Below are 15,000 nucleotides of genomic sequence, written 5' to 3' on the forward strand. Positions count from 1 at the left end.
GCCAGAGAGAAGCCGAGGGCCTGCTATTGGTCCGTGATCAACGACCTGTCAATCACTAGGAAAACAACCCTGTGTTTTATCTGTTATATCTGTTAATGTCAGTTATTTTGAAAATCACAAGGACACACAGTAGAAGAAGTGAAATTAGCTGCTGAGACCAAAACCTCTGGTGGAGAAAATGTCTTGACTTTATATTTTAAACAGAACGGCACCAGGTGTGTCGGAGGAGCAGGAAGACTCCCGCACTCTGTCTTCACTTAACAAGAGTTTAATAAACGACACGACGTTTCGGTCAAGCGACCTTCGTCAGGTATCTTGACTTCATATTTTATCAGAAGTTGGTTGTGGTCCGTTGGAGGTTTGGAGTCTTTCTGGAGCCGGACTCTAGAGGACGTTAGAGGACTCTAGAGGACGTTAGAGGACTCTAGAGGACGTTAGAGGAAGCGCCGCCTGCTTTCGCCACACTTTCTTATTGGCTTCAAACTTCACCTGAGGTTTTGACGCACGTTTGGCTCCGTTCGGGGAGGTTCTGCATTTTCATTGGCTACGTACAAACACCCGTCACACGGAGGCACTAACCCTAACCCTTGGAGAATTCTTCAGGAGAACGCTCTGACTCTCCAATGAGAGCCTGTAAAACACTCTGCAACAGGACGCTCAACGCACTTCTGTTTCCTTTTAAACTTTGTGTTCCGGGTTGTGGCGGCTGAACCTGAACGCGCCCCCGGTGTAACGCGCGGCGCCGTTACCTCGGTCCCGTACGGCGTCTTGGAGACGACCTCCGGAGCCATCCAGTACGGCGTCCCGACCAGAGACTTCCTCCTGGGGATGTCTTTACTGATCTGAGCACAGAAGCCAAAGTCTGACAGCTTTATCTGGGACAGAAGAAGAAACAAATAATAACACACTTTGTTTTACTTTTGTCTTAGTTTTGTCTCAATATTTTACATTTTTCTTTATTCTTCATTTTACTTTTTTTTTTTACATAACTTTTTTTACAGTTTATGAAATGCAAGAACAGTGAAATATAAAGTGTGAGGAGAAGATAAAAACTGGAAATACATTCAAAAGAACACTAAAATAAAAAATAAATACATTATAAATATATAAAATAAATATTAAAAAAAAGAAGATAACAAAATTAAAATTGAATTGAAAAATGTAAATAATGACAGTTAGTATAGAAGCTTGTGCTGACTCAGATTGTTTACTGATCTTTAACAGGATCTGAAACTCTTCCAGACGCCTCGAGGCAGAAGATCTATTAAAATGCTCTTATAAAAACATTTTGCAAATCAGTATTCAACATGAGAATATAAATGATGTGAAAGTACAGCTGTTAGCAAGATCTGTTAGAGATGTGTGTGTGTGTGTGTGTGTGTGTGTGTGTTACCCGCCCGTCCAGCGTCAGCAGGATGGAGTCGCTCTTGATGTCCCGGTGGATGACGCCCTGCGAGTGAAGATAGGACAGCGCCTGCAGGACGCCTTCACACACCGTGGCAATCTGCTCCTCATTCAGTCTGGTTACACACACACACACACACACACACACACACACACACAGAGTTACCATCACAATTCTGTTTCCTGTAGGTTTTTTTCAAATTCCAGTTCCTCAGTTGAATTGGAATGGATGAGTTTGTTCATGAATTGACCTCTGACCCTGCACTCAGTCACTGGTTAGAGAGTTAAACCTCAGTGGGCGGAGCCAAAGAACCAGTTTTTCAGAGCAGAAGTAAATAGAAAAGTAAAAATAAAAGGGAAAGTTGACTGGAAAAGAAGGAACTCTAGTCAAAATCTGAATAAAAATCTAAAAGGCAGCAACTTGTTCTCCACCTGGTTTCATTGACGATGTTGGTGAGCGCTCCGCCCTGCAGGTACTCCATGATTACCCAGAGTTCCTCCTCCACCAGAGCGCTGCGGTACATCTCCACCACGTTCTGGTGCCGGTAGTCTCTCATGATCACCACCTGGGACCGGGAGGAGCAGAGTCAAAATCTGATCTGACAAGTCCAGTATCTGTCCGGGGGTTCGAGTCCGTCACTGAAGCTGCGTTCAGACCGTTCGTTAGCGTTCAGAAATCACAAAACTCAAACAAACACGGAGGAAAGATTCACACTCGCCATGCAGTCGCGCCCTGACATGATGAGGAAAAAACATGGAGGACACCTCGATCGGGCCGACAGGTGCCAGGACTCTGAACCTGTTTTTTAAAAAGCGCTACAAAAGTAAAGTATGAGTATTATCCTCTGTACCTCGTTGAAGAGCAGCTCTCTTCGTTGTTGTTTCCGCAGGTCCATCATCTTCACGGCGACCTGCCGCCCGCTGTGGCGCTCGCGGGCGATGCACACCACGCCCGTCGATCCCTCGCCGATCTTCACGAAGTTCTCCAGCGCCGTCCGCGGGTCGCCCTTATCCACCACCATCTGCAGCGCCGCCTTGAACTGCTCGTGGGTCACCTTGGGCGGCTCGCCGTCGGGCGGCGGCTGGGGTTTAGACGGCTGGGCGGGGCGGGCGGAGGGGCAGGGCCGGGCGGGGGGGCGGGCCGGCGAGCCCGTGGGCGACGGCCGGGGCTGCGAGGGGCCGTCCTGCTTCGGGGGTTTCTGCGGGATTATGGGAGAAACTCCCATGGTGTAGCTGGAGGACGGGCGGAGCGGGCGGTGCGTTAACCCTCGACCCGCTATGGGGCTGCTGGTGCTGTTGGGGGGGGGCAGCGGGGAGGAGGGTGACAGGCTCAGCTGGAGGAGAGGAAGAGGAAGAGGAAGAGGAAGAGGACAGCAAGTCACAACCTGATCTCACACAAATACGTGAAATGAGCACGACTTGTTAACACCAAATGACGTGTTGGTGGCACGTAAAGTGTTAAAATTATATTAAAAAAAAGTATTAAAAGTGTTAAAAAATAAAATCTGCATTTCACAGTTCGTGCTCATTTCAGGACTTTTTATCAGGTCATGTTGGGAAGTCTGTTGGACTAGAAACACAAACTGGCAAATCCCAAGGTGTCGTACCAAGAGGGGTCAGAGGTCGCCCACAGCCCACCTCACAACACTGTTGCAGCACGGTAATTCAGTGTTTCAGCTGACTGTCTTTTGTAAAGCTGTGATGTTGCTGACAAACTCCCACACCATGTCAGACTGTCTCTTCTCAGTCTTACTGTTTTGTGGAACAAGGTTCCCGCTGGTTATGGAATTTCTGGAATATTATGGAATTTTAGAGGTGTTTTCCAGACAGGGAAAGTCAGGGAATTTGATAAATTCTCTGGGGAAGTCCGGTGGTTTTCTGTCCAACTGTAGTGGAAACCAGACTGTTCAGCCTTTAGAAAAACAACATTAAAGGAGTGGGCTGACTTTTGGGAGTTTTGGAGTCCCACTGGTCTCCTTACCTAGAATGTGATGAGAGAATTGGTACCAAAATGATCTCTGTGTCTCTGGTAGATAGCTCTGTACGGTGCGCATGCTAACACTTTAGCATACAGATTTAACTCTCTCACTCTGAAAGTTATGGTCTGAACTTTGGATCCAAGGACTATGTGACAGCTGAACTTCAGTATTCATAGATTTTGAGGCTGCAAAAGGCTCGTTTGCATTTGTAATAAACGTGTATTTGAGTTGCAATGGGATAAAAATCCCAAAATCTTATTTGCCATCTTCCATCTATGTCAAACGTCAGATGTGAATGTAGCCAGGATTTGGACGGTCTAATAAAGTCCTGATTGTGTCTTTAAAGGGTTTGTTCTTACCTTCAGGTCGTAGGAGGAGTGAGGTCTTCTGGGAGTTTCCCTGGAGGAGGACAGCAGGTCTGGCAGATGATTGACAGCCGGCTTCAGCCTCAGGTTCACCCTGGCGTTGGTCTCCAGAGTCTGGAGGTTGTAGTGGCAGGAGGTGGGCCTCTGTCTGGCGAGCCTGTCCCTCGGGGTTATACCGCCGCTCAGGCCAGGCCGCTCCGTTAGTCCCGCCCCTTCACTGCGGGCGTAATGTCCCGCGGTGCTACCCGTCCTCTGGGGTAACCTCGGCACGGGCGCGGGGGGCGCGGCCACAGCCGGAGTCGCCATCTCATATGACGACTTCGCCCGAGGCAGAATCCCGTTCGGCGGCAGAGTCGCGCTTTGCTTCACGCCCAATTTCGGGCTTCCGCTCTCGCTGCGTACCTGTCGTATCCTGTCCTGCCAGTAGGTGGCGTTCCCGCCGTTCTTCTGGTTCTCCTGGTCGAGCTCCTGGTACTGGTAGGAGTCGCCCTCCGGCAGTTCTCCCAGTCTGCCCAGCGACTGGGCCCGTTTCCGTGCCGACAGGCTGCTCCGGCGCAGGGAGTTGGAGCTGGTGACGGACAGCCGGCTCATCTCGGCGATCACGTGGGAGATGTAGTCGCCGTGACCGATGAAACTCCCACGGACGATCATCTGGAAATAAAACACCAGCAGAAAAGTCACAGCTTTAGTTTCAGAACAGCAGTCTAAACCAAAATCGAAGGATGTCTGAACATTTTAAATATTCTGTTCTAAATCAGAATCAAGAATGATTCAGAGATGCTAAAATTGAATTTTTGAACATTCAAAACATTAATAAATTCCCAGCAGCAATTCAAACTGGCAACCCTTCTGTCACAAGCTTTCTTCCTTAACCTTTAGGCCAGACTGCCAGACTGTGACCTGATCTGGAATCAACCACAAGCATCCTCTACTGCAATGTTTTTCAGTGAGGCCCAGGGACCAACGGGAGTTCTTGAGGGGGTTCCGGTAGTTCTTGAAGGGGTTCCAGGAGTTCTTGAGGAGTTCCAGGAGTTCTTGAGGAGTTCCAGGAGTTCTTGAGGAGTTCCAGGAGTTCTTGAGGGGATTCTGGGAGTTCTTGAGGGGATTCTGGGAGTTCTTGAAGGGGTTCCAGGAGTTCTTGAGGAGGTTCCAGGGGTTCTTGAGGGGGTTCCGGTAGTTCTTGAGGAGTTCCAGGAGTTCTTGAGGAGTTCCAGGAGTTCTTGAGGGGATTCTGGGAGTTCTTGAAGGGGTTCCAGGAGTTCTTGAGGAGGTTCCAGGGGTTCTTGAGGGGGTTCCAGGAGTTCTTGAGGGGATTCTGGGAGTTCTTGAAGGTGTTCCAGGAGTTCTTGAGGAGGTTCCAGGGGTTCTTGAAGGTGTTCCAGGAGTTCTTGAGGAGTTCCAGGAGTTCTTGAGGGGATTCTGGGAGTTCTTGAAGGGGTTCCAGGAGTTCTTGAGGAGGTTCCAGGAGTTCTTGAGGGGATTCTGGGAGTTCTTGAAGGTGTTCCAGGAGTTCTTGAGGAGTGTATGAGAATGTATGAGTGAATATTGTAATGAGAGGTTTCACTCTCACCACAGTGTGGACAGTTCCACGTTTCAGTTCTATCATTTGTCTTCCGGGTTTGATTTTCCCACAAAGTAGCATGTGAATGCAACACGGTTTAGCAGCAGAGTGGGACGTCCCGGCTGTCAGACAGGTGAAAACAACCTCCTTCCAACTCCACTGGCAGAAGTAACAATAACTAATACAGGTGTATCTGGGAATACATCTCATGAGGTAGAGTCTGTGTCTCTACTGTGTTTCTATTTGCGCTCTGCTCTGTGCTTCAGTCAGCCTGTTGCGACTGAAACCCCCTGAAGCAGCTTGTTGCTCTGAACTGGCTGGTCCAGTTAGCACTGATCCCATGTCAGCAGATCCACTCTGACAAGCTTTCTTTCTGCAACAACAAAGGTAAGGTTACATCTTATTGTTGAGGTGTAACACAGATACCGTTTAGTGAATAGATAGGCTTTATTATTGAATAAAGTATAAAACCAAATCACCTACATTTGGTTTTATGCTGCAATTAAGATTTTCTTGTTAGTAACCAGTTTAGTTTCTCATAAGTTTCTCATCAGTTAATCAAGGCCTCCAAGGTTTTTCAAAATCAGACCAGCGCTGTCTGAGATCACCTGACATCATTTGACGGACAGACGGTCCGTTTGTCGGTCCATTTTGACGAAACTTCGGGAAATGAATCATTGCTCCGTTCTGACATTTTAAAAAAGACAGTGATTGGCCTAAGCGTGGTGCTGTTTACTTGTTTGTCCAGAGGTCAAAGCAAAGAGACATACTGCCTCCTGATTGGCCCAGACTGCGTCATTCATTGGGGATGACGCTTACTGTCACTGCTAAGTGTGTTTCCATCGCTATTTATCACATTATTCCTTTGACAAAAAACTCTTCTACCTCAAATGGGTAGAGTTTTTTGTGATGCTAAGGAAGTTTTACTGACATTTGCTGTTTACATGCAGCCTTACTAATTCGAAACATCATAATACTGGATGGAAACCCAGCTAGTGTTCCTTACACAACAAACACATGAGGTTCAATGGGTCTGCAGGTCTGTGATGCAGAAACTGGTGTCAGTCGTCCCATATGAGACGACATTTACTGTAAACCTCTAAAGGCTGAGTCAGCAACTCTCACCCAGATAAACAGGAAGTTTCCACATCTGAACCCTGAGAACTGAGCAGGACAGACCGAAGCATGTCAGTTCTCATCTCCGTCCGAGTCGCACAGACATGTCCACATTTCACCAGAGGGGTCAGAGGTCAGAGGTCAGGTGGGGGTTCAGGACTCTTCAACAGGGAGAGACACACTGGCTTCATGTAACCTTTGACCTTCCAACTGCAGGACGGCAGGACGGTCCAGACGGTTCGAACCCCGAATGATCAGGGAAATCAAACAACATCGATGTTTAATATTCTTGCTTTATTAAATCAAAGTGGAGGGAAAACTTCCACCAGAGAAAGTCAGTGAGGAGATAATGAGGTGAATATCGGACTTTTGGACCCACAGTGCAATTGACCGTTTGCAACATTTCTGTTAACTCCGCCCCCCTTAGCTACTGTTGCTATGTCTGACAAACTTTGAAGATGGACCCTACAATTAGACTCAGTGGTTCCCCAAAAACACATTTTTACTGTTTTGTCTGTCAGAGTCAAACTGCTGCAACAGAAGCTGTACTGTTGGACTTCTGAGCCAAACCTAACCTGCGGTCGGAGGCTCTGTGGGAACTGACGGAGCAACATGTCGGAGGAAGAAGACGGATGCTGAGCACGGATTGGTGGATCGATATGTCAATCATTATTTTTCAAATGGTCGATTGTTTGGCTACAAAACAGCTGGATTCTGCTGCATGAGCTGAAAATTGATGGAAAAAAACAATAGCAAAATACAACAAACTCCCCCCAGAACGGTGATAATATTGTATATCGCAATATTTTGGCGGGACAGTATCGCAATATACATTTTTGGATGTCGCTCAAGCCTACACACAACAGAAAATCAAAATGGCGTCTGACCTTCTTGGGCCCCAGGTCCACCTCGGTGATCGTGGACGGGTCGACGAGCGGTTTGGGTCTCCTCAGCGTGTCGATGACGCTCTGCCACTGCGGCGGCAGGCCGACGTAGCAGCCTCTGGCGGCGTCGAACGACGTGTGGACGCGGTGCTGGAAGTCCCGCGGCGCCGAGATCTCCGGCCGCCGCTTCTTCCTCCGCCCGAACATCAGCAGGCAGGAGGAGAGGACGCCGCGCTGAGGGAGACAGGAGGCGGGCCGCTCAACACAGGAAGAGTCCGACCGAGACATAACGGCAGGGTCACACACACACACACACACACACACACACACACACACACACACACACACTAAAAACACACACACACACTAAAAACACACACAAAAACTCACCATCACACACACATACAAACCAAAAGCTCTCACACATGAATATACACACTGAAAACACACACTATGAACACAAACACACTAAAGAAACACACACACACACACACACACACAAACTACACACCAGGAACACACAGATACACACGCTACAAAAACACACACAAGTGCACACACACACAATCACTAAACACACAGATATGAACACACATAAAACTACAAAAATACACATGTGAATACACACACACTAAACACACAGACAGAAGCACACACACACATGAACACGTACAGACACTGAAAACACTCACACACACACTAAACACACAGACAGAAGCACACACACACATGAACACGTACAGACACTGAAAACACTCACACACACACACACACACGAGCATATACATTAAACACCATGAACACACAGATGAAGGTACACACTGAAGACACACCCTGAACTCACAGAAAACACTCTAAAACACACACACTTACTCACACACTCTCTCTCTCTCTCACACACACTCATACACACACACACACAGCTCCACCAGCAGACAGTCCAGTTTAGTGTCGGTGAGTCTGACTGCTCCTTCACTTCCTGCTGAGGCTGTTTTCTGAGGTGAGTCACCTGACCCGCTGCAGCCCCGCCCCCTTCCCGCTGCCCCGCCCCCTTCCCGCTACCTGACCCGCTGCAGCCCCGCCCCCTTCCCGCTGCCCCGCCCCCTTCCCGCTACCTGACCCGCTGCAGCCCCGCCCCCTTCCTGCAGCTCCACCCCTTCCCTCTACCTGACCTCCTGCTGCTCCTGCACCACCTGAACTCCTCCCCCTTCCTCCCCCTCCTCCTCCTCCTCCTCCCCCTCCTCCCCCTCCTCCTCCTCCTCCTCCTGACTGACAAGCTGCTGCAAAGAAGACACACCGTTCACTCTAAAGGGGAATTCAGTTTGAAGAGCATAATACTACTACTACTAATAATAATCTTATTTCAATAGTTTAGTACTTAAACAGATCAAACTGACAGCAAAAGTAATGAAAACAAGGTAAGAAATATAAAAGTAAACCATGAAAGGATGTTAGAAACAATAAAATATTACACATTAAACTATAGGTCTATAAAAGTGAGTTTTAAGTGAAAGAGAAAAGCAGAAGAAATGTGTTGTTATTATAAACAACATCAACACACAGCAGGTCACAAGCAGCAGCAGTAGTCATATTTGTAGTAGCAGCAGCAGTAATATTTGTAGTAGCAGTTGTAGTAGTAATATTTGTAGTAGCAGTTGTAGTAACAGCAGTAATATTTGCTGTAGTATTAGTAGCAGTATCATTTGTAGTTCAGTAGTAGTATTTGTAGTATGAATATGAAACATGAGAACACACAGCTGATCTGAGGTCAGTATGACTGACCTCAGTCTGAACATAACACACACCTGTCTGAGGGAGTGTGTGTGTGTGTGTGTGTGTGTGTGTGTGTCTCCATTCCTGCACATGATAACTGTAAACTCACCGGTGTGTTCACCAGTCAGGAGCTGTGTGATTTACTCTATTCTATCTCTTTTCTATTTCTATTCTATCGCTTTTCTATTTCTATTCTATCTACTCTATTTCTATTCTATATCTATTCTATCTCTATTCTATTTCTATTCTATCTCTACTCTATTTCTATTCTGTTTCTATTCTCTCTTTATTCTATCTCTCCTGTTTCTGCTGAGTCAGTTTGCTGCAGACAGTTTCCTACAGGATCAGTAAAGTTGGATCTAATCTAATATAATGCTCTTTACATAACAGATCCATCCATTACATAATGTGTCCAGACATGATGAGGAGGAGCAGAGGTGACAAAGCTGCTTAACCTCAGACAGCCAATCAGAGGAGTTTCTGTCCGCTTCGTTATCAGATCTGCTCTCGTTACGATCAATGTGACTCACATGGTGATAATTACCAAAAAATACATGGCAGAAAAACTCCATGTTGCTTTATGTTTGGTGGAAAATCCCTTCTGGATGAACAGAGAGTCCAAACCATCAGATCAGATCTCTCTAAACCAGACTGATCAGTCAATCCAGGTGAAGTTCTGATCGCTTATTGATCACTTGACCACCGTAAAACATTTTAACGCTTAAAGACAGCTGTTGGTGATGGACCTGGATCACATGTCATCAAAATCATCTTAAAAACAAAGTGTTGGTATGTGGATTTGTGCCGGCAGGTTAATATTTAATATTTAGCAGAGCGCCGGCTGAGCAGCTGCTGCTGCGACAGGTGGGACAGAAAGATAAGAGGAACATATTTACAGTCTGAGGCAAGCAGCGGAGGACAGGAGGAGAGGAGAGGAGGACAGGAGGACAGGAGGAGAGGAGGACAGGAGGAGAGGAGGACAGGAGGACAGGAGGAGAGGAGAGGAGGACAGGAGGAGAGGAGGACAGGAGGAGAGGAGAGGAGGACAGGAGGAGAGGAGGAGAGGAGGACAGGAGGAGAGGAGGACAGGAGGAGAGGAGACACAGAGCGTCAAGAGGAATCTGACACACAACACTGTTATCAACTGACAGCAAATACTGATGATTTTATTATGACCTAAAGTCATTTGCAAGCTTCTACCAAAGAATAGTAGAACTGTGACTATAGAAACGACTGCAGCTAGCATCCGTGCTACACTGAAACAGAACCGTAACCATAGAAACGACTGCAGCTAGCATCCGTGCTACACTGAAACAGAACCGTAACCATAGAAACGACTGCAGCTAGCATCCGTGCTACACTGAAACAGAACCGTAACCATAGAAACGACTGCAGCTAGCATCCGTGCTACACTGAAACAGAACCGTAACCATAGAAACGACTGCAGCTAGCATCCGTGCTACACTGAAACAGAACCGTAACCATAGAAACGACTGCAGCTAGCATCCGTGCTACACTGAAACAGAACCGTAACCATAGAAACGACTGCAGCTAGCATCCGTGCTACACTGAAACAGAACCGTAACCATAGAAACGTCTGTAGCTAGCATCCGTGCTACACTGAAACAGAACCGTAACCATAGAAACGACTGCAGCTAGCATCCGTGCTACACTGAAACAGAACCGTAACCATAGAAACGACTGTAGCTAGCATCCATGCTACACTGTAGCAGAACCGTAACCATAGAAACGTAAACAATCCGGTCAGATTGGCCTTCAGCCTCTAAGCAGTGATGTAAAGTTTGTTTCTCTGAATAAATAAAGTAATCTTGTAAATGAAGTGAACTTCTGGACTGCACAGTGATGTCATCAGAAATGACAGACTTCAGAATGCCTTCACTGGCCAATCAGAATGGAGATTTCAACAAAGCCGGGTAATAGTAGTAAAGGTAATAAAGTGTTAATGAAGTTCAGTTCAGGTTAACAAGCGACTGATCCTGACTTCAGAGAACAGAGGAACTTCTTCACATCTGTTCAGAGTGAATCAGCTGCCTGAGACAAGAGCTGACAAGACCAGATCCCAGATCCCAGATCCCAGATCCCAGATCTCTCTCTCTCTCTCTGTCTCTCTGTGTCTCTCTCTCTCTCTCTCCCTCTCTCTGTCTCTCTGTGTCTCTCTCTCTCTCTCTCTCTCTCTCTGTCTCTCTGTGTCTCTCTCTCTCTCTCTCTCTCTCTCTGTCTCTCTCTCTCTCTCTCTCTCTGTCTCTCTCTCTATCTCTCTCTCTCTCTCTCTCTCACCTGTCTGGGTCTTGGTTTCTCCTCCTCAGTTGCAGCAGATGAACTTCAGGCCGGTTCCTCCTCAGTCCGGTCCGTCAGTCGTTCAGTCAGTCGTTCAGTCCGTCAGTCGTTCAGCCTGCAGGAAACAGAGCAGAGATACTGAAGCAGGGAGGATCAGCGTCCGTCTTCTTCTTCTGCTGTTTGGTTAGTGGGAGCGGTGGAGGATGTGGAGCGACATGAAAAGGGATCTGGCTTCCTGTCAGTCATCTGAGGAGGAGGAGAGAACTGGACTGTTAGAGTCTACAGGAAGAGACCAGAGAGACCAGAGAGACCAGAGAGACCAGGGTTCAGTTTCATTCATCTGAATCTGTCATCATGTTGAACCGCTCAATTCAGAAAAGGAATTTGTTGATGAAATTAATTCAAAGATTGAATTTGTGAAGCGCGATAGAGTCTCCAGTTCATCTGACCTGCAGGTCTGCAGACTGGGAGGAAACAGAACTACTGATAATAATAATAATGAATATCTGGCTGAAATAATCCTGCAAAACAATTAACTAATTCATCAAAATGTTATTCATTATTCATAACTCACTGGTCATCAGTCTTATGAAACAATAAACAATCAGTCTTGAATTAAACAGAAGCTGCCAAAGCCACTAAAGTGAATGAAACAAGGCGACAGTAAACATGTTGCAGTCTCTGTCTGAGCCAATCAGGAGCCAGTATGTCTCCTTGTTTTGGCCTGTTGAGCCAATCAGTGTTTTAAATGCTGAAACACAGAGGTGAGATGCATCAGGCCCCGAGTTTCATCTGAGACATCATGTGACACACGGACAAACAGGTAAACAGACTCTGCAGCGCCTCCTCAGGCCAATCAGGGTCATTTTGAAAATGCCGTAACGTCAAGACGCAGCGTAACGACGAGACGCGGCGTAATGACGAGACGCGGCGTAACGTCAAGACGCGGCGTAATGACGAGACGCGGCGTAACGACGAGACGCGGCGTAAGGACGAGACGCGGCGTAACGACGAGACGCGGCGTAACGACGGGACGCGGCGTAACGACGGGACGCGGCGTAACGACGAGACGCGGCGTAACGACGAGACGCGCCGTAACGAGGAGACGCGGCGTAACGAGGAGACGCGGCGTAACGAGGAGACGCGCCGTAACGAGGAGACGCGCCGTAACGAGGAGACGCGGCGTAACGAGGAGACGCGGCGTAACGACGAGACGCGTCGTAAGGACGAGACGCGGCGTAACGACGAGACGCGGCGTAACGACGAGACGCGGCGTAACGACGAGACGCGGCGTAACGAGGAGACGCGGCGTAACGACGAGACGCGGCGTAACGAGGAGACGCGGCGTAACGAGGAGACGCAGCGTAACGAGGAGACGCGCCGTAACGAGGAGACGCGCCGTAACGAGGAGACGCGGCGTAACGAGGAGACGCGGCGTAACGACGAGACGCGTCGTAAGGACGAGACGCGGCGTAACGACGAGACGCGGCGTAACGACGAGACGCGGCGTAACGACGAGACGCGGCGTAACGAGGAGACGCGGCGTAACGACGAGACGCGGCGTAACGAGGAGACGCGGCGTAACGAGGAGACGCGGCGTAACGAGGAGACGCGCCGTAACGAGGAGACGCGCCGTAACGAGGAGACGCGCCGTAACGAGGAGACGCGGCGTAACGAGGAGACGCGGCGTAACGACGAGACGCGGCGTAACGACGAGACGCGTCGTAAGGACGAGACGCGGCGTAACGACGAGACGCGGCGTAACGACGAGACGCGGCGTAACGAGGAGACGCGGCGTAACGAGGAGACGCGGCGTAACGAGGAGACGCGGCGTAACGAGGAGACGCGGCGTAACGACGAGACGCGTCGTAAGGACGAGACGCGGCGTAACGACGAGACGCGGCGTAACGACGAGACGCGGCGTAACGACGAGACGCGGCGTAACGAGGAGACGCGGCGTAACGACGAGACGCGGCGTAACGAGGAGACGCGCCGTAACGAGGAGACGCGGCGTAACGAGGAGACACGCCGTAACGAGGAGACGCGGCGTAACGAGGAGACGCAGCGTAACGAGGAGACGCAGCGTAACGAGGAGACACGCCGTAACGAGGAGACGCAGCGTAACGAGGAGACACGCCGTAACGAGGAGACGCGCCGTAACGAGGAGACGCAGCGTAACGAGGAGACACGCCGTAACGAGGAGACGCGCCGTAACGAGGAGACGCAGCGTAACGAGGAGACACGCCGTAACGAGGAGACGCGCCGTAACGAGGAGACGCAGCGTAACGAGGAGACACGCCGTAACGACGAGACGCGGCACAACGCGTCTCAGATGTTGCTGCTCAGCGATCCCAGCGGCACAGTTACAGTATGTTTGGTAATGCTGGCTTTGGTGCCACACCAGTATCCATGGCAACGAGGTCAACATGTCAGCCTGTTCCACGACATGTAACGCCACTTTTTGGTTAGTCATGATATTTTACCTATAAATGTCATAAACGTTATAAACGCTATAAAAGTCTAAATGAATTTGGACTTTTAGTCAAGCAGAAACACAACAGCTGGTAGAGAGCCAGACTCTATCTGACACCTGCTCTATTTCAACACACTGAAAGTAGGCTAGCACACACACACACACACACACACACACACACACACACACACACACCCAGTGAATAGGCCCATAGCCAGCAGGCTGGGTGTAGGAGGAAACCTCTGGGGGTTTGAAACAACAGACTGGTTTGTGTGTCAGCGACGCCTCGCTCCAGTCAGGACTCTGACAGTTAACAGACAGACTGCGGGTCAGTACTGCTGTTGTCCTGATGATCATTTAAATAAAGATCAGGAGTCAAATTACAACCTCAGTCTCCCACTGGGAGTCACTGCAGCAGCTGGAGTTCAACTCTTTCTCTCCCACTCTGAGATCCAAACGGACTTTCGTGTCACGTTTAGGCTCCGCCCACTTTGACTGGTTAGAGTTAGCATGGAAGCTACTGTCACTCAACATGGTGTACACTGAAGTGTTAGCATGGAGCAGAGCCAGTGATCTACTGAGGACACGTGGATTATTTTGTTGTCAGTCTCATCACTTAAAGGGGAAGTTGACCAACAGCACAATCTACCAAAAACTCACTGTCCTCCTTTAATATGTGAAGCCACTCCCCCCTGTTTGTTTGACCGAACAGGATCTGAGCTGTCTGATTGGCTCACAGCCTGGCAACAACTTTCACCAACTGGCTAGATTTAGCTACTTTTCAGATATTAGGGAACTGATCCATCTGATTGATTTAGTGTTTAGATAATGTCAGCTTGTTAGCTAGCTAACCATAGTATCTGGTCAGCTAACATCACTGTCTTGTTGTTAACACATCTGATTAGCACACTAGCTAACGTATCTAGTAGCGGCTAGCGTTAGCGTGTTCACATTAACATCAGTGTGTTTGCCGGCTAGTTAGCTAGCTAACAGTTTGTTCAGGTTAACTGAGCTGACTCTTCTCAAGCTACAACTCAGAGTGTTTTGGAGTAGAGACTAGGGCTAAAGACAAGACAGTTTACTGTGTCACAGTAACCAAATCCACCTTATCACACTATTCACTTTTACTGAGAACGTTACTGAATGG

At 48.6% G+C, this 15,000-nt stretch overlaps 1 protein-coding gene across 1 annotated transcript in view; it reads right to left on the minus strand.

The window, feature by feature from the left end:
* Positions 1–15,000, minus strand: part of LOC139923362 (serine/threonine-protein kinase PAK 6-like) — a 21,109-nt gene that overhangs the window by 2,787 nt on the left and 3,322 nt on the right. Inside the window, exons 2-8 of the mRNA XM_078289915.1 lie at positions 11,381–11,495; positions 7,313–7,543; positions 3,743–4,399; positions 2,256–2,738; positions 1,837–1,970; positions 1,394–1,520; positions 750–875 (exon numbers count right to left, since the gene is read on the minus strand). Coding sequence (XP_078146041.1) covers positions 750–875; positions 1,394–1,520; positions 1,837–1,970; positions 2,256–2,738; positions 3,743–4,399; positions 7,313–7,516 — 1,731 coding nt within the window. The 5' untranslated portion in view covers positions 7,517–7,543; positions 11,381–11,495. The remainder of the gene's footprint in view (positions 1–749; positions 876–1,393; positions 1,521–1,836; positions 1,971–2,255; positions 2,739–3,742; positions 4,400–7,312; positions 7,544–11,380; positions 11,496–15,000) is intronic.

This window comes from Centroberyx gerrardi, chromosome 18 (genome assembly GCF_048128805.1).
Source record: "Centroberyx gerrardi isolate f3 chromosome 18, fCenGer3.hap1.cur.20231027, whole genome shotgun sequence".
In the NCBI taxonomy this organism is placed as follows: Eukaryota; Metazoa; Chordata; class Actinopteri; order Beryciformes; family Berycidae; genus Centroberyx; species Centroberyx gerrardi.